General features: G+C 45.0%; 1 protein-coding gene across 1 annotated transcript; it reads right to left on the bottom strand.

Moving 5' to 3' along the window:
• Positions 1–322: 322 nt before the first annotated feature.
• On the bottom strand, positions 323–9,588 carry LOC119172897 (acetylcholinesterase). Its single transcript, XM_075891977.1, has 4 exons — positions 9,292–9,588; positions 7,750–8,202; positions 1,480–2,301; positions 323–774 (listed from the first exon to the last, which is right to left on the bottom strand). The coding sequence occupies exons 1-4, from the start codon at positions 9,375–9,377 to the stop codon at positions 606–608; spliced, it is 1,530 nt and encodes a 509-aa protein (XP_075748092.1). The 5' UTR covers positions 9,378–9,588; the 3' UTR covers positions 323–605.
• Positions 9,589–19,023: the final 9,435 nt, after the last annotated feature.

Raw genomic sequence — 19,023 nt, 5'->3', positions numbered from 1 at the left:
TGGAAAACGTCTTACGCCAAAAGTTTTTGTAGCGAAATAATTCACCTTATCACGAAGCTGTACAAATCCCTAGCTAAGTCAGCTGGCCAATATAAAAACGCACCTAGGACGGATATTCGGTCTCCGACATGCTACAGCTATACTTGTCTCTAAAATTTGGCAATTCGAAAGCACAAAGTCTACTTCTTGCGGAGTCAAGACAAGCAATCGTGATAAACAACGCCAAGCCGATGATGATGTCTTTTTCCGAAGCAAACAAAACAATGCTCGACAATATTGGTTTAGTCACATTAAATTCGGGGAATTTCTCAGGTACAGTAAATAAAATTTCATGGTTTATTCCGTCGTATTTGTACCTTCATTAAAATAGACGTCTCAAGGCAGCGTTTCTCCTCCTCATGCAAGGAGAAAATTTTTCTCCCTTGTTTAGGAGAAAATCATTAGTGCTCATTATATTGGAATTCAAATATATCTACTGCAACGTTTGGTGGAGAAACAACTACGTATACTTTGAAAGTAGTCAAACATTATAAAATATTACCATGGTTCGAAAAAAAGTGTAACGTCATTAGTCATGTGAAGTACGCTCAAATATATCGTGGCAGTCAACCTGCCTTAGCCATCTCACGCCAGCGGCTGTGCGCCATCATGAAATTGCAATGCACATCGTTTTCAATTCGCACGGCTGTCACGTCGTCCATGGTGACGCGAAGCAGTTGCCTGGTCTTGGCGTCGTATCTGGGCCACGGCTCACCAGCCCCAGCATTTGGAGACCTGCACGATATTGATAATGAAGATAAACGTTAGGATTGCTCACGCACCATCAAACGTCCGTTTTCAGCAATTGTGAGGGAACACACATAAAGTGTGTGTTCACTAGACGATACCGTGAAATAGCCGCCTAAAGGCGTCTTTTTTTAATAAACATCATTTTTTTTTTTGGAATTCAACCTACGAGACCCATGCTGCTCATATGGCTGGAATTCAAGGTCCATGATCTGGAGTTATTGTACTGTTTTCTCGGTAACTTGGCAAGTTTTAATTACCTTCCTAATTCATAATTTTGGATGCCTGAAGCAAGCGTTGGTTGTGGCCCAGTCTTGAAATTATCTACCTTATGGAAGAAATTATTCTCATCACAGCATTCTACATTAGGTTAAACAGCACCCGCACTGGCACCTTTACTATGACAACTCTTCATTCTCTTCCTATTATTCTTTTGAGCACATCGACTTTCCTCATCACGCGCTGGTGTGTACTGTCTCATTTTCTTTTGATGTTCATCATACATCATTAGAAAGAGCCAAGTGAGTGGAGGTAAACTTGTGTACTAAGCGCACAAAAGCACAGCAGAGAAACTCAATTCCCGCGTCATGCTCCCGTTAAAACTAATCTCTTTGGCAACACTTAGCTGTCCGAGACATATAAGCCGCCATTTACCCGCTAACCTCCGCTTCGATTGTAATTACCGATTCTTACCCTGTCTTGGCGAACGTCGCCCACCTCTTCATTAAGAGCCTGCTTCGGGTCAGAACTTTCTCGGGCAACTTGTTACCGAGCGCCTGAGCACAACCCAACGTCAACAAGGCGTCAAAGTAGTGCGTCGGGTGGCGGTAATAGAACTCGGTGCTGTTACTCGGCTGGTCGTCTTCGACACGCACCGTATCATTGCCTTCGCCCTGAGGAAGCACGTCGTTCGCCGTGGCTCGTACAACGTACCGGTACACGGTGCCCCCGCGCCGCGTCACGAGGTCTGCCATGACCCCGGAAGGGCACACGACCTTGGCGTCGCCCAGAAAGTCGGCCGCCTGGGCATAGCGGTCGACGTTCGAGTAGCCGCTGCCGCTAAAGTAAAGCCACCAAGCGGGACCCAAGCTCGGTCTGGTGAAAAAGTGCAGTACCAGGCGCTCAGCGAAGATGCGAACGAATCCCCTGGGCCAGTGGCCGATCTGGGCCAAAGACCAGTCCTTGAAGAACCGGGCCAGATAGTATTCACCTTCGTTGGCCGTGTGTCCGATCATAAGCTGGGTCCCGTTCATCGGTGGCAGTAGGTCTTGCGCAGGGTCCATTTTGCCAGGGCCTTCTGCTGCGGCCACTGGCATGCCGGCCACGAGCACGGACTCCTTGCCCCAGGGCTCGTACACTGGGCCGAATTGTTTCTCGTTAACGCCGTCGAACGATTCAACCTCGTGGAGAAGGGTGAATGGCAAGGCCGCTCGCAGGCACTCGATCATCGAACGCGTGTCGCCATCTTCATCAGCCGTGTCGTTCCCGCCAGTGGTCACGTTGGCGGAAAGGTTGCTGTCATAAGTGGACATTGGTCAAAAATGAATACAGAAATTTAGGGAATAGCTTGTCAACCTACTATCGGGAGGACGTATCCCAATACCTTTGAACAATTTGAAAGTACTCGTCCTTTTTTGTTTTCGTCTTCTGTAACGCAGATGCATGCTCGCGCACATATGCACGATTTTACGATGGGTTTGTGTGGGCTTTGTAATTTTTTGCCTAAGGAGGTATGTGCGAAAATTTCAAAATAAATGTTTCCGCAGAATAAACCCACTCTAGTCTGTTGGCATTCTGCTCGGAAAAAATATTTATTCACCAGCGAGTACAGTGCGCTTCGATGTAAGCAATTAACTAAATCTCGAGTCATTACTTTCTGCAACACAACTATTTTGTATTTAAAGCATGTGTAATTAACTAAATCTCGAGTCATTACCTTCTGCCATACAGCTATTTTGTATTTAGAGCATGTGTAGTTTTTCTACACTCGCGTACAGAAGTGACGCATACTGTTCTTTAACATGAAGCATCAATCGTGTTCAAGCAATATTATTACACAAGTGTCTCGAGCTGTCCACACACCTCTTCATGCATTGTTTAAAACGAAGTAAACACTATAGTGCGCTGTTATAGTTTCAACAAGTGAAGTCGGAGACCATCTCCGTGGAATTTGTGCTGAAATTAGGCGATGAAACGATAAAAAAGCATAACATGCCTTAAAGAAGACTTCGCCACAAAGCATCAAACATCATCAACATCAAACTTTGTTATCAAAGTTTGATGATGTTGTTTGGTGCTTTGTGACGCAAGGGCCGTTTGATGACCAAAGAGCGCCAGTTCATGGGGCAAGAGATGTGAACAATAATGGTGATCAGTGGCTGTATAAGGGTCTTAAAATTTCTCGCCCTAAGGTGGGTACAAACATAAAGTAATAAAATCATGAGCATGCCAAGAAAAGTGTGTGGTGTTATTGAATGACAAAGGTTTGTTATAATAAAAGCCATGGTGGGCATGTATGGCATAAGCACTAGTGCATCGATCAAAGGGCCGTGAGGCAAGTGCTTTGTTGAGTGTAGCCACCGCAGTGGAGACCTCTCTGGAGACGTCGTGCTACGGAATGTCTGGGTACATGATATGAAACGTACGAACATCTTTAAAAAAAGCTAACAACGACTTATGTGTGAAAAGTGGTTCCCTACTGACGCACATTGCAGGATGTAGTGGTATCTGTTGTCGGTAGGGTAATGGAAAGTGTTGTATTCTTAGCTTGTCTAATTCTTTGCACTGCATTAGAATGTGAAGTACGGTGAGTGATTCTTCACATCTGTCACACAAAGGTGGATCACCCCCACATAAAAAAAATGAATGTGTTGTGTGTGTATGTCCTCTTCTTAATCTTGTAAGGATTACTTCTGTGTGGCATGATTTTGATACTGGTGGCCAATGACCAAGTTGCGGCTTGATGACATGCAATTTATTCCCTGTGTGTGTGTCCCATGTGCTCTGCCAATAACCCCTGAGCTTTCGTTTTAGAAAAGCTTTCAAGTCGAGTGCAGGAATCGGCATCGAAGTGTTGATAGCAGTTTTGTTGGCGGATCCAGCTAGCTGGTTCACCAGAACATTGCCTTGTACTTCGCGGTGTCCTGGCACCCAGAAGACTATGACATGCTGCTTGGATGAGTAGGCTGTGTAAAAAGCGAATGAAGCGAGACAAGGACAGAATTTTGTGCTTTTTGGGTGTTTTCAGAGCTTTTACTACGCTTAGGGAAGCTGTGTCTATTATTGCCTTCTGTAGTTTTATTTGTTTATGTGTTTAAGCCGAAAGTATCGCATAAACTTTACCGGTAAAAATGCTTGTATCAGAGTGCAGAACGTCGGCTTCCGAAAAGGATGGACCGACGGCTGCGTACGAGACAGAAGTGTTAGACTTTGAAGCAACCGTAAAGAACTCAGGACATGTGTATTTATGTTGTAGTTCAAGAAAGTATGTCTGGACATGTGCAATTGGTGCATGCTCCATAACCTCTAAAAAAGACAAGCCGCAATCTATCGCTTGCCACTGCCATAATGGCAGGCATACTACGGGAGCCATCAAATGGTGTTCAAGTGGAACACCGGTTTTCTTCGCTAGACCCCTCACACGGAGTGAGTAGGGCTGTCTCATAGAAGGCCCTTTTTCAAACACAGCAAGGCTTGACATGTCATTGATTGTGGAATGTGATGGGTGATCCTTGTCTGCGTTTACATTAAGATAATATTTAACAGACATGTAGCATCTCTGTAGGTGGAACGACCATTCGTTCAATTCCACGTACATGCTCTCTATGGGGCTAGTGCGAAAAGCACCCGTTGAGAGGCGGATGACTAGATTATGAACAGGATCAAGCATTTCAAGGGCAGTAGGTGTCGCAGACTGATTTAGTATTGCTCCTTGGTCTTTTATAGAAATTCATTAAACACTTCTTGTCACTTGCCCATGTTGTACGTGACAATAATTTTAGGACATTTATGGCTTTTATTCACGTTTTTTATATACTTGATGTGTGGTATGAAGCTTAGCTTAGTGTCTAATATTAGGCTTAAGAATTTATGTTCAGTATTAACAGCAAGACGTTGCCCATGCAGCTGAATATTAGGTTCGAAATGAAGGCCTCTCTTCCTGGAAAACGAAGTTTCTGCGTATGATTTTCAACGTGTACTTCCAAGCATTCTATCATATCATTGGTGTATATTCCAGTGCAGCTGCAGCGCCCATGCATTAAAACGTGGTATCTTGTGCTGCAGTGCAAGATAGAACGCTGGAGGCAGTGGTAAAGCGAAGTGGGTGTCACGAAAACTATAGCTTGCCCCCACAAGCTTGATAGTTGCGATACTAAATATATACACGTTTAGTTGTCTACAAGAGCGACACTAACCAGCCACTTTGCCCCCATGTCTCTCACCACCGCAGTGCGAGGTAATATAGCGCAGTTCTTCAAGATCAGCAGCAGCCTGAATACGTCCACTGCAGAACAAAGGCCTCTCCCATGTTCCGCAAGTAAACTCGGTTCTATGCTTGTTGCTGCCAATTACGGCCCGCAAACTTCCTAATCTCATGTGCCCACCTAACCTACTGTCTCCCTCTAACCCGCTTGCCTAGTCTGGGAATCTAGTTAGTTGCCCCTAATGACCAGCGGTTATCCTGTCTAGGCGCTAGATGCCCAGCCCATGTCCACTTCCTCTTCTTGGTTTCAACTGTGATACCTTTAATCTCGGTTTGTTCCCTAATCCTCCCTGCTCTCTTCTTGTGTCTTAAGGTTACATCTACCACTTTCCTTTCCAATGCTCACTGCGTCATCCTCAACTTAAGCTGAACCCTCTTCGCAAGCCTCCAGGTTTCTGCTGTGTAGCTAAGTAACGGCAAGAGGCAGCTGTTTTATACCTTCCTCTTGAGGGATTGTGGCAATCTACCTGTCATGATTTGAAAGTGCTTGCCAAATGTGCTCCACCCTATTCTTATTCGTCTAGTTACTTCAATCTCATCATTCAGCTCCGCGGTTATTACCTGTCCTAAGTAGACTTAGTCTTTCACAATTTCAAGTGCACTATTACCTATCTCGAAGCGCTGCTGTCTTCAGAGGTTGTTGTACATTACTTTCGTTTTCTGCAGATAACCTTTAGGACCTACCTTTCTGCTATTTTTGTCTAACTCCGTAATCATGAGTTGCGATTCGTCCCCTGGGTTACTCAGCAATGCAATGTCATCTGCGAAGCGCAGTTTACTAAGGTACTCTCCATTAACTGTTATCCCAAACTGTTTCCATTCTGGGCCTCTGAAAACCTCGCGTTAAATAGCATTAGGGAGATTGTATTCCCCTACCTTACACCCTTCTGGATTGGTATTCTGTTGCTTTCTTTATGAAGCACTATGGTAACAGTTGATTCCCTGTAGATTTCTTCCAGGATGTTTATATATGCTTTGTCGACGCCCTGATTCTGCAGTGTCTGCATGACTGCTGATATTTCTACTGAATCAACCGCCTTCTCGTAATCCATGATGGCTATGTATAGTGGTTGGTTATATTCTGAGCATTTCTCTATTACCTGATTGATAGTAGGAATGTGGTAGATTGTTGAGTAGCCTGTTCGAAATCCTGCTTGTTGCTTTGGTTGATTGAATTTTAATGTTTTCTTCACTCTGTTAGCAATTACCTTTGTAAATAGCTTATATAGTACGGAGAAAAAGCTGATCCGCCTGTAATTCTTCAAGTATTTGTCAATTCCTTTCTTATGTATTAAGATTATTTTAACATTCTTCCAAGATTCTTGTACTGTTCCAGTGAGGAGACACCTCGTGAACAAGGTGGCTAGTTTTTCTAACACGCAAGACATACTGGTGTCTTAATGAACGGGCAAGCACTTCAAGATCTAAAAGCCACAACTGGGTTATAAAAGCCACAACCAATAATAAAGACAACATTACCAGGCTTTGCGTTTTGGGCACTACTACAGTTTCAGCGGTGGACGGTACATTACGCAATCTCTAGCACGCCGACTTCGAGCAGACACTTCTCGCCCCAAGGCTTACACCTGACCGAACTGTGCTTTGTTAACGCCGTTGAATGGTTCAAGCTCGGGTAGGGGAGCTAATGGTGAAGCTGCTCGCCATTCGCTCTCAAGGTCGCTCAATGTGTGACTGTAGTACTGCCGAAAAGCCAGCAGCTTGCAATTCCCAATCTCCTTGTACAGTAGAATTACGACTATACTGCCTCTTCTATCAGTCCCGTTAAAAATATGGAAGGTCGGCCCAGCTTGATTACTACACATGGCCTATAGAATCGTTTCACCTCCATTATGGCTTTGTCTCCTGAAATGGAATCGCCAAAAATGATCTTCGCCTCATATCCGTAGCTGGGTCGTTCTCCTCTTACGCTAGTCACCAGCATCAGAACACTTTTGATGGGGGTGGGCGCCTTGTTTCGAATTGTCCCATTCTGCAAATACGTCTTCTCCAGCATACACCTAGATTACCTAGCGTAACGACCAGGCTAGGCAGCGGAATCGTCTTTATGCATACGTAGTATCCTAATGAAGGCTGGTTTTAAATTGGTGCCAGGACCTTTGTGGGAATCAAATAGAATATTCTTGTTATAATTGTGAATACCAATGTACAACTACTAACTTTGCCAAACAATGTCGTTTAGCAAACAATATGCAAGTAACTTATGCATTTCTTAGTGCTATTGCTTGACAGTTACACATGTGCAAGTATTCAATGTTCTCAGAAAGGATTATTAGATATAGTGTCCAAGCTTCTCATGATAGGTGTTCGAGTAAAAGTGTGTGTATAGGTGTGTTCGAGTAAAAATATGTCTTGAATTGAATGTAATAGCAAACTATGCATGTTGAATATTGGCCGTTTCTAATATCCGCACACCCCTAATTTGTTGCGAGGCTCGATAGCAGATGTCAGCAGACACTTACGGGGCGGGAGTTGTCATTCTGCGGGAGCATACAGCGGCCGCGTACTCCTTTATCTCGCGTGGTCCCGCGAACGGCGCTCTCTCGGTCGCCTCGAACGGACTTCCGCCCTGCATGATAACACGATGGAAGAGCCGGCGACGAACCGGCATCAGCAGGTGCAGGCCCGCGCTGACGGCGCCGCTGTCCACTCCGATCAACGTGACGGAGCCAGCATTGCCGCCGAAAGCGGCCGCGTTCTTCGAGACCCACACGAGTGCCGCGTGCTGATCGCGCAGGCCCTGGTTTCCTGGCACGCCGAAGAAGGGCGTCGCGAGGAAGCCGAACACGTTGAGCCTGTAGTTGGGCACGATCACCACGACGTCCTCTGCGGCCGCCATGTAGCGGCCGTCGTACATGGGGTCGTCGTTCGAGCCCCGTTGGAACTCGCCGCCGTGCAGGATCACCAGCACCGACCTTGAAGAGGTCACAGTCGAATCAGACGGCATTTTTGTCTACGTCACTTTATTTTAGATTTATTTCTTTAGATGCGTAATATATAAATGACAAAGTTTTCAGTTACATGTGTGCTTTCGGAGTGCGAAGCCAGTCGCGAGTAGGGAAATGTCGGTGTTCGGTTGTGCGGGTCGTCAACGTGCCGCGTGCGGGCCGCATGAGGCCAGCCACCTATAAGAAAACTTCAAACCCCACCCCCCTTGCTGTGCCACTCCCCCTGTTAGGCAGTTTTCACGGTAAACAAAGTTTTCGCTTGTAATTTTTTTCTACATTGCAGCCTTTTGATAAGTGCGCTGAAAGTAAACACGATTTCTATTCCAGTTTTTTTCTTACTTTGTTGTCAAATTTTCAATTACAATTTACCGAACATTTGCTCTTTACATGCCTCCCCGCTATCCGCTCAATCTGTCATGTCTGCTTCGTGCAACTTCGCACTCCGCCTGGAAAGATAGACTGTTAATGTTCAATTTTATTCATGACACGCGCTTACCATGAGTCAATAATGAGATTTTTCAGAGTAACTGAGCTGATAAATGGAGTATAAATGGTGTTTGCCGATGCTCTCAATGAGAAGAAGGCTTACCACCCGAAGCTAGAGCAATGACTATGAAACAGACAGAGGTCATCGTCACTGATCTACATTGAATATGAGAGGGGGGGGACAATGCTAAGAACGTATACATAAATGACTGATCTGTTGGAAGTGTCGTACAAAAGGAACTGTGGTCTGCGATGCTGGAGATATTGCAGCAAAATTATCCAAATGAACTTAGAGAAGACAGGTAGTGATTTTCGAACGTCGAGTATGGATATATGCTGCTATTTTTACCCTTTCTAAACCTGGTAATAGGACCTAATACTTCCAACAGTTATTACTATTACTCTGTATGCCAATTGATACGTGGCCACAGTAGGTGCAAGAACCAATACCACGGCCTCACACTCAGTAGTACAGTAGTACTACGCCACTGTCCCTCACCTGTCATAATCTGCCTACAGAAAAATATGTATTGCATCTTCTGTATGAAATAGCGACTGTGCAACGCTCACCTGTTCTTGGCTTTGTCCGGCGCGTACACGTTCACGTGAAGGCAGTTCTCGGCGCCGACGTATCCTTGCGTATTGTCGGCGACCATCGAGAACGGGGCGGGTTGTAGGCAGCGGTCGCGCACCTTCTCAGAGGCGTCTCGGTAGCCGCTCCACGGTGTGCCGGGAGACGGCGCTGAGAAGCGGTCCGTGCCCAGCGGGGCGTCAGCGTACGGAACGCCGTAGAACACCACTACGTCCCTGGGAAGAAGCCCCTGCACACTATAGAGTCTTCCGCCAATGGTTTAGGCAAACAGGACACAAGGTCCCTCATGCGTTTGCCTAAGGTGTCCGGAAGGCGCACCTGGCGTGTTCAGACGTTGCATTCACGATGAGAGGCATTAGACAGCTATAGTATATTGGACATACTATGATAGCGGGCTTACCATGATGGTGAGATCGACGTGTGCATGCCCAGATATATACGTACATCACCCGTACCACTTACCGTATGCGCGCTACTTCTCAGATTTAACATTATCGTGTTAGCGTGGTGCACGTAATCACTGCAGCGCTTTGGCACGCCCGCTTCGAAGTGATTTGAGCGTAGTTGAGAAATATTCACTTCGATCGCAGAAAAAGACTGTTCAAAATGACTCCGCTTGCCTTCAGTTTGCTTCGATGACCGAGCGTTACGAATAGGCTGGCGGTATTTTCTTCAAATATCTCTCGGCCGAATTAGAAGATCGATGTAAAAAAAAATTGGCAACATAGAGGTTTTCGCGTTTAGTGCGTGGTTCATATTTATTTACTTTTATTATAACTGAAATATTACGGGCAAACATTCTCGTTTTCTTTTCCTTTTCACTGTTTCTTATCAACCCTCCCATAGGTGGCGCAACAATCCCAGCTGGGGAACATAAACTACGTAAACGCTATCCCACTAAACTATAAGACACAGACTGCAACGAACGTTTGTTGGATGATAACGTCATCCTCTACACCTCCGCTATTACACTAACGGTAAACTATAACTGTCTTTCGGAAGCTTAGTGCAACTCATGTGTTTTCGCAGAGACTCAATGACCGGCAGACCTTTCATAAAGCAATGCATGTGATGCCACCATCATCTAACACCAATTCAAATGACAGCGTAAAACAGTCGCGGTGGTCTAGTGGCTCAGGCACTCGGCTGCTGACCCGGAGGTCATGCGATGGAATAGCGGCCGCGGCGACCGTATTTGCGATGAAGGCAGAACTCTTGAGGTCTGTAGAAGCACCTGAAGTGATTTAGGTGTACGCTAAAGAATCCAAGGTTGTTGAAATATCCGGAGCTCTTCGCTACGGCATCTCTCATAATTATATGGTGGTGATGGAACGTTGAATCCCAACCATTATTGTAAAATGACATCATAGTTATGTCATAGTGACTGCGGGATGGGACGACAGGATGACTTGAAGTGCTGACGTCATCCCACGATAATTTTTTGCGTGGGTTGCGTTGACGTCACGAAGACTTCACGCATGAAGACTTCACGAGCATTTAAACTGCATTTTAGAAATTTCATTAAACCCACCATCGTAATTGAGACTACATCACAAGCACCGCGACAAGATAAAAGAATTGGCCCCGTATCGGCATGTTAATCTGAAAATGTCGTTGAAAGACTATACTCTTGCGTCTGGAGAAAGTGAACAAAACGTTTATTTTATGTTCTGCACAAGAAAATTGGTGAATGGTATTCTGGAGGCGCTGCGTTAGAGTGCCTCGAGCGTGCAGCGGAGGTGAACGAGCGCATCAAGTCACGTGACACGTGAGAAATCAGCGCTATCTGTCGGTTATTTTGGAAAACAAAGCGCGAGGCTCTGAGACGGGCATGCGCGCCCGTCTAAGAGGTGATAAGGTGTAGTACGCAAGGCGACGGGTAGGTGCCACCACCGTGTCCTCTTAGCAAATTGTTGGAAACACTTGTCTTTTCGTGCAAGCGTCGCATGGTTAGCACAGCGTGACAAACGCTAGGGTCCTTAGAATTGCTTATGTATGCCTTTTCTAGTAAAAGACGCACATACATAATATATAAGTGTTGTTATGGTGCCTTAGATATGCCAATAGTTGATTTTTAATTGAGAATTGCACAAGCATGAACGCTGAATCTTGAGAAACATTGGTGGGCGCTGCGGATGGGGTTGGCCGTTTGGAGTATCGGCTGGTGCCGCTTAGAGTACCCGGTACCGTTAAGAGCAGAGCAGAGCAGGACAAACGGACGGACGGACGGACAGACGGACGGACGGACAGACAGACGGACGGACGGAAGGACGGACAGACGGACGGACAGACAGACAGACGGACAGACGGACAGACAGACAGAGAGACAGACAGACAGACAGACAGACAGACAGACAGAAATGTTTTCGTCAAAGGTCTCTAAGAAAGACTATCGTCTTTTAAAACATTGAGACACCGGTGATACAAATACATGAGGACAAACAAGCGTGCAAAATTTGGACCCACCAGTTCAACGCATCTCGAATTACCACTACGCCACGCTTGAACACGGAAAGATTGTATTTCTTTGTTTCATGTAAAATGTCATTTTAAATGTCCATCTTCTTATGTTGTTTACATGCTCAGGTATCAGTCTCTGCGTTTTCGTAACAATCCATCTGGCACATTTTGCAACGAAACATATCAGCATAGTGCAACATATCTACAGCATCCATCCTCACTCGCTAAGTGGTTAGTCTTGGCTATGTGAAAGTCATCATACATCTGAATTTTACGCTGAATCCTTCAGCTTTCCTCACCCTTTTTGGCATTTTTTTTCTGTCATTCTTGTTTAAGTTACGCGTACTACAGCTGTTACGCCCGAACTTTCTTCGGCTTCACTCTACCAGAACCGGCCACTAAGCTTCGAGCTGTACTCGGCACGTCACGATCGCTCTGAGGAACGTAGGTATTCAATAACGAAGAAATCAATCATCGACCGAATGTAGTTTCGATTGCAACTGACTATAGCGGTCATAGTTTCCTATTCGACTGGACAGACCGGAAGTGAGAAATTTAAGATTGAGCTTTGCTAAGAAACCTCTCACAGAGGCGAAGTGCTGGTGACGTAAGGCTAGAGCGGACGTAGGACGTGCTTTCCCATGTGACATGATTGCCTGCATCTGTAGGTATATGTTAATTAGTATATTGTGGGTGTTAATTAGACACATTATCACCTTGAAGTCTGGCAAACACGGGGGATTCTCACGCCAACCGTTACGTCATAATATTAATACTGATGTCATTAAGTGTCTTGAACGATATCCTCTTGCGATATGAACTAAGTTCGCCACACTCAATCACACGATTCGGAGAAAGTGCTCACTCTATATAGATTATTGTTTTAGAATATACGTTTATACATGGCCTAAATAAAACTAAAAATCTAGAAGTGTCACACACGGAGTAGAAAAAGTAGATAGAAAATATTCGAGTAATGATAAGCTTGGGATATTGTGAACCAATAAGAAATTTCTCACAAAGTCCAACTGACGCGCCCAGTCTTCTACTATGCGCAGTCAATGTTCCCAGTGCAAGGGTACACACTGTACTGTGTCTGCAGTGCCTCTCAGAACGTTCTAAAAAGCTGGACCACATGTACAGCACTCCCAATCCCTTTCAGCGCACTGGCCCCGCCACAAAGGTCTAGTGGCTAAGTTACTCGGCTGCTGACCCGCAGGTCGCGGGATCGAATTCCGGCTGCAGCGGCTGCATTTCCGAAGGAGGCGGAAATGTTGTAGACCCGTGTGCTCAGATTTGGGTGCATGTTAAAGAACTTCAGGTGGTGGAAACTTCCGGAGCCCTCCACTACAGCATCTCTCATAATCATACGGTGGTTTTGGGACGTTAAACCCCACATATCAATCAATCAGCGCACTGTGCGACACGGCAGCGCTCTACATTATGTCCCAGTGCCTCTCAACGAGCTGCAATACACTGACGCTGACACATCATGCAGCGTTTCTAGTGAAATACAATGCCCTTAAAGGCACTGCGAGGCACTGTAAACGTACTTTTACCGTTAGGTAAGACAGAAAAACTGCGAACAAGCAGAACGAAACAATAGGAACAAGTTATTTGCATACTTTGACCAAAACATCTCCTCGCAGCGTCATTTATTAGATAGGCAATAAACGTTCACGCAAAGTTGTAGCTTGGGCACATGTAATATTTACATTTCCGTTAACATCAAATTGTTCTTGTCACACAACCTCCAAACGAGATTGTCAGCACAGTTACTACATGTGAGAGAAATAGTGAAAATGCATCAGCTACAGCAAGCAGAACGTAGGATTCGCTTTTTGTCGTCAGATCAAATTCTCAATACTAGGAAACAAAAAACTTTAAGCACGAAGCTCACATATGTTTACTCTGTACCAAAAAAATTTATCGCAGTTTCATGAACTACAAAAACTTGTTATGTACACCAGCAATGAACTTTTCAGGTAGCTGCAGGTTTCGTAAAAGTGTTACAAAATTAAGGAATGCTTTATAAAGGCCCCCTTAAATAAGGGAACCTACTTCACGACGATGTGCAATAGCAGATGCAATTTACCGACTTGCGATAGCCCCTAGTTATAGATTAGGACTAACAAACAGAAAAGTTGAGGAAAGTATAGGGGTTTTTTTGTACTTCTTATGATGCAAATGTGGAGATATAAAGCGATCGAAAACACAACTTTCTACTGGCAGGTACCGAAGCAGCGAGATTCGAATAATGCACCCGATGCTGAGCTGTACCAGTGGTCGTCCTCCCGTGCACTCTAAGGGCTATATAGGTGCATTTAAACCTTCCAACGTTAGTCAGCACCGCTATAGTAGCCATACTGGCAAGTGGGAAACACTCTACCAACTGATCTTCACACGAACTGGCTCATAAACAATCCCTCGTATTCTATTCGATGGAATGTAGGTTGCCCGTACCAGACCTTTGCTATGAATGAATAAATGAAAATGGGGCATTGCCTTCTTTCGTTCGTTCATTATTGCTAAAGCTTAACTGAAACATTACTACTTGTGAGTTTTCACGTATCGTTCATTTCGGGAAATCAATTGACGGCGTAAATAAAGAGGGTGGACATATTCGCCGCAACGCCCACAGTCCGCGTTACACGAAATCACCGTTTACACCTGCCTTTCAGATGATAACACTCCTGTCCATCGACAGTTTCTAATTTCTTCATTACGAAACTCTGAATTCTGAGATATCAGAATTTCCAAATTTCTGAAATCAAGGGAGTATAAGAGTGCCTTCACGATTAACCTACATAGGCCACACAAATCACAGAGCCTATACCTGTTGAACACAGAGACGCGCACACCAGTCACCGCTCCCAGGCTTGTCATGGCTGTCACTTCCCGTTGTCTAACAAGCGGGTGGTATTCGGCAAGTGGCACTGTGCTTAGCAAGAAGGCCACAAGACACGCCGCGCATATGACCAGTACCGCACCTGCACATAGACCCAAGCACGCTATTAGTGCTATGTTGAACATTTGTTGATGCAGTAGAATAAAATAGGAATCCACGAAAGTTAAAGGTAAACAATTGCTTTTTGATTCGCTTTACGAAGACCCCCTAGCTAACCCCCAGTGACTCTTGACTATGCTTTTAGTTTCGCACCCAACGAAAGAAAAGTAACTCCACGCGAAGGCTATCCAGAGAGGGCAAACTAAGAAGTCAAACGAATTGCTCGAATCGAAGCGACTGACCGCTCCTGTACAAATCACATGCATGCATTTGCCAATAAGTTTGTGCGTATGTGTATGTTTGCGCACATACGCACAAGCTTGAGCATACGCATACGCGCAAGTTGTTTAACATGCCAAAACCACAATAATCTTATGAGACACGCCATTGTAGCGGAGGGCTTCAAAAATTCCTTCCACCTGGTACGCGCATTGGCATCACACTAGTCGTCGTTTCACCTTCATGGAAATGCGACAGGGCTAGACTGACGACGTTTTGGCTTAGTGCTTGTTGTGTAGCGACCACCATAGGCGCTCCCCTATTAGGTGGCAGAGGGGCTGTGAAGGTTTATTGCAAAGGCACTCCCCTAATAGGTGTTAAGGGGGGGCTGTGAAGGTTCATTTCAGCGGCGTCACCCTTCCCTATCAAAACAACGTATGAGGCAGACTCTGCGCTTTCTACTAGTATAGGTGGCGCGCACGATCACTCCTTGCAAACATCACTAAATTGTCTTTTTTGGCGAGCGAGGAAAGGCGGTGAAGCAGTCGCTCCAGTGATTGCACACTGGTCGTCACGCACAGCAACACTTCACCGAGAGTTATTGCGTAAGAAATTGTGCATACGTACACGGCCACTCTGGGGATAATTTGTAAAGACACGCGCTTTTTCTGGCAAATGGCGGAGCACATGTGTGGCAAATGGTGGAGCACGAAACTACTGCTGCTGCATGATTGCTAATGAAAGACGGCACGTCAAGCATCCTGCCAAATATAATATAGTTATTGAAACTTGACCTGCTTTGCGTACCAGGAGCGCTTCGTATCACGAAAAAGTCTTGGAACTGCAGAAGTGGTGCTGTACCGCTATTTCGAAAAGTGGCGTTTTCTTTTTCAAGACTGCAACTGCCTATACTTTCGCGAGTGTGGAAGGCATATACACGCGCTGATGCACACCCAACAAGAGGTCTCATTATCATCACGGCAGTGAGCACTATGAGCACGCTGGCAAGTCTTTCTGCCACTGTTAGGCCTCAAAAACTAATACCTGAGAGGAGCAGTACTACATCTCTGTAAGGTTGATGATTGATAAGTGCCCCAAAACCACCATGTGATTACGAGAGACGCCGTAGTGGAGGACTGCGGAAATTTCGACCACCTGGTGTTCTCTAACGTGCAACCAAATATGAGCACACGTGCCTACAGCATTTTCGTCTCCATCGAAAATGCCGCCGCCGAAGTCAGGATTGGATCCCACGACCTGCGGGTCAGCAGCCGAGTACCTTCGCCACTAGACCACTGTGGCGGGGCTTTTCTAAAAGGTTACGCATACTATATATCAATATTCTTCTTTCTTAGCAAATGCCAACAAAATAAAAGTGAACTTACAGACAAGACAAATGTAGAGCTTGGCGTTGGGGTCGCCCATGCTGTTTATCGGCCTGTGACGCTTTTCCCGACCGCCGCATCCGAGTTAGTCTTCTTCTTTGTCGACTTCCCTGCAACGCGAAGATAGCAAGCGGCAATTATGATGATGATGATTATACCCCTACTGTGGCACAAGCATGTTTGTATTCACGATGTAAAAAACCAGCGCAAAAAAGACCACACTGTCTTTTTTGCGCTGGTTTTATACATCATGAAGCTTAACCAACTCGCCCAGTTTAGCACGATGCTTGCCTGCTCGCGTGCTTGTTCCGAAACACTGACTTCTATGCCCACTAAGAGGAATGGACCTATACGACGACTGTTAATGCTGCTGTTGCTTTCCTAGTCTCTGGCTCAAGCCAACTGAGAAGTACTAACAAAAGTTTGCGCCGTTTCATAAATAGAAGAAGACTTATGCTTCGGCTAGTAACATACACTTTGTTTAAGTTTTTAAATCCTTATGAGAAAAACAGCGCGCAAATGAACGTCACGAATATAGATAAAGTGCTTGCGTTGTGTTAGCCATCTTCAACCCCGTCCGTTCGAGCACTGTTATTCTCATAAGGATTTAAACATTTCTGGGAAATACCGTAATATGGAAATGCAAAGATTTTGTATATTAGAAATCAGGCAAATTTCGGTGTGGATAACATGTAGCATACGTAACATACATCGATTCATCGTGAGTGTTGTCGTCTTCTGTATTTTTCCCTGGGTTTGATGAGATTAAATCACATGAAACGGCATATAGAATGGGATTGTTCCAAAAATTGCAATTTTATTAAACTGAATTCTGGCTTCTTCATAGTCGATACTACGCTAAATATCGGCGTTGTGAAAATGAACGTCACACTTTCAAACGCAATAAAATGCACACATGGCATTCACAAAAGTTTGTCTGGATTTTCTGGTACGTTACGTATTATGCTCAGAATAGTTTGTTCTTTTTTTGTTCTCCTTGTTTTTTGTTTGAAGGCAAACACAAGTCAGTACTGATGATATCCCATTCAAAGTACTGTACACTCTCTTTTTAGACTGAAAACCAAGCCACTTGGCCAAAGAAATCAATCACTTAAATGAAAATTCAATGAATAGAATATTCGCTGGAACACGAAACATGGTCCGCGGCGCAGTAGAAATGACGTTATACGAGCGAAATGCAATTATTTTGAAAATATTTACCTATTTTTCATTTTGACTGGCACCCTAAAGTGTGACATGAGACAAAGCTGTCGAGGGAGTGGTTGAGAGTCTATGTTTTCGTGCATTGCCTCTGGCACAGCTTTCACAGCGATAGCTGTTACGAGATCACAACAATGATCAAGAGCGCAGTGGTTGCTCACTGCCACCGCCGGTGTCTGTAAGCACTATCACGCGAATTGAGAAAAAAAAGTTAGCATACAAGATCATTAAGAACAACTTGAATCTGAACTCAGGTCCTCTGTGTACCAGCCTGTAGTGTTCGACAACTGAGCCAGACCTGTGCTTGACGCTCCAATGCAAACTGACCTTAGGCAGGCTTGATGTAAGCAAAGGAATCGCGTAAGTATAAGTACTAAAGTAACTTAGAATACTAAAGAAACAACTAGGCGTCAGACAATGAGAACTGCGTAACGAGTGGGCCATCGGATGCTCCAACCCATTGCTAAACCTTCAGGAATATTTGGGGCCTCTGCGTTGGGACACTCGGACAGGATTGTTTTCAAAGCTGTTGAAAAGTTTACATGCGATTCAAATAGATTTGCATTTGTATCAACCGCTAGTAATTCTTCATTCTGTCTTCTTAATCAAAAGATCTTCGGCTATTGGGAGGTTACCCAAATAGTCCAAGCTAATATTAGTATCCTTCCGTGTTACAATAAAAATTTCATCTCTTGCCTATTTGTGCTCTTACAAAATCTGACTCATAAATCCAGTCTCTATGAACTGCCCGAGTCTTGACGGAACTCCTTAGCGGGTAGGTGCCAGTGTTTCAAGGAGCAACGTCATCCTCTTCTTCATCGTCATCAGCCACAGCATCGAAAATTTGCAAAAAACTATTTTCTCGCAATTCCGTAGTGGGTACTACGCTTCTCCGAAGAACTGTGAAGGATAGCATAGTGATTTCCTGGCTGCTACAAAAGAATCGTTTGATATTCATTTATATATGGGGTTTAGCGTCCAAAGTCCCCATATGATTATGAGAGAATCCGTCGTAAAGGGCTTCGAAACTCGCGATCACCTATAGGGTTCTTCAACGCGCACCCAAATCTGAGCACACAAGCCTTTTCGCCTCCATCGAAAATGCAGCCGTCGAAGCCGGGATTGGATCCCGGGACCTGCGGGTCTCCAGCCGAGTATCTTAGCCACTAGACACGGCGTTGGGGCTACTGCACAAACATTATGATGCTTCATGGCGTGGTGAGTACCCTGCAAGTGTGGTCGTAGCCGTCACCACAGTGCCTGGAATACTTACCGTTGCCCAAATAGTGTTCTAAAGAAACTTCTGAAAAACTGCTCTTCCAGCTTTAGGGGTGACGGTGCTGCGCGTTACGCGCAGGCCTGGTTTTTTTTTTCATTCTTTTTTTTTGCCATGACATGAAATTTAGCATCGTTTTAAT

This window comes from Rhipicephalus microplus, chromosome 4, assembly GCF_043290135.1.
Source record: "Rhipicephalus microplus isolate Deutch F79 chromosome 4, USDA_Rmic, whole genome shotgun sequence".
Lineage (NCBI taxonomy): Eukaryota > Metazoa > Arthropoda > Arachnida > Ixodida > Ixodidae > Rhipicephalus > Rhipicephalus microplus.
The sequence above is the reverse complement of the archived record's forward strand: the minus strand, read 5'-3'. Positions and strand labels throughout refer to the sequence as shown.

Coding starts and splice junctions, on each gene's coding strand:
- LOC119172897 (XM_075891977.1), bottom strand. CDS start 9,377: ATGGTCGCCGACAATACGCAAGGATACGTCGGCGCCGAGAACTGCCTT. Junction 8,203..9,291: donor CCGGACAAAGCCAAGAACAG/GTGAGCGTTGCA, acceptor GACCTCTTCAAG/GTCGGTGCTGGTGATCCTGC. Junction 775..1,479: donor GCGACGTTCGCCAAGACAGG/GTAAGAATCGGT, acceptor AATATCGTGCAG/GTCTCCAAATGCTGGGGCTG.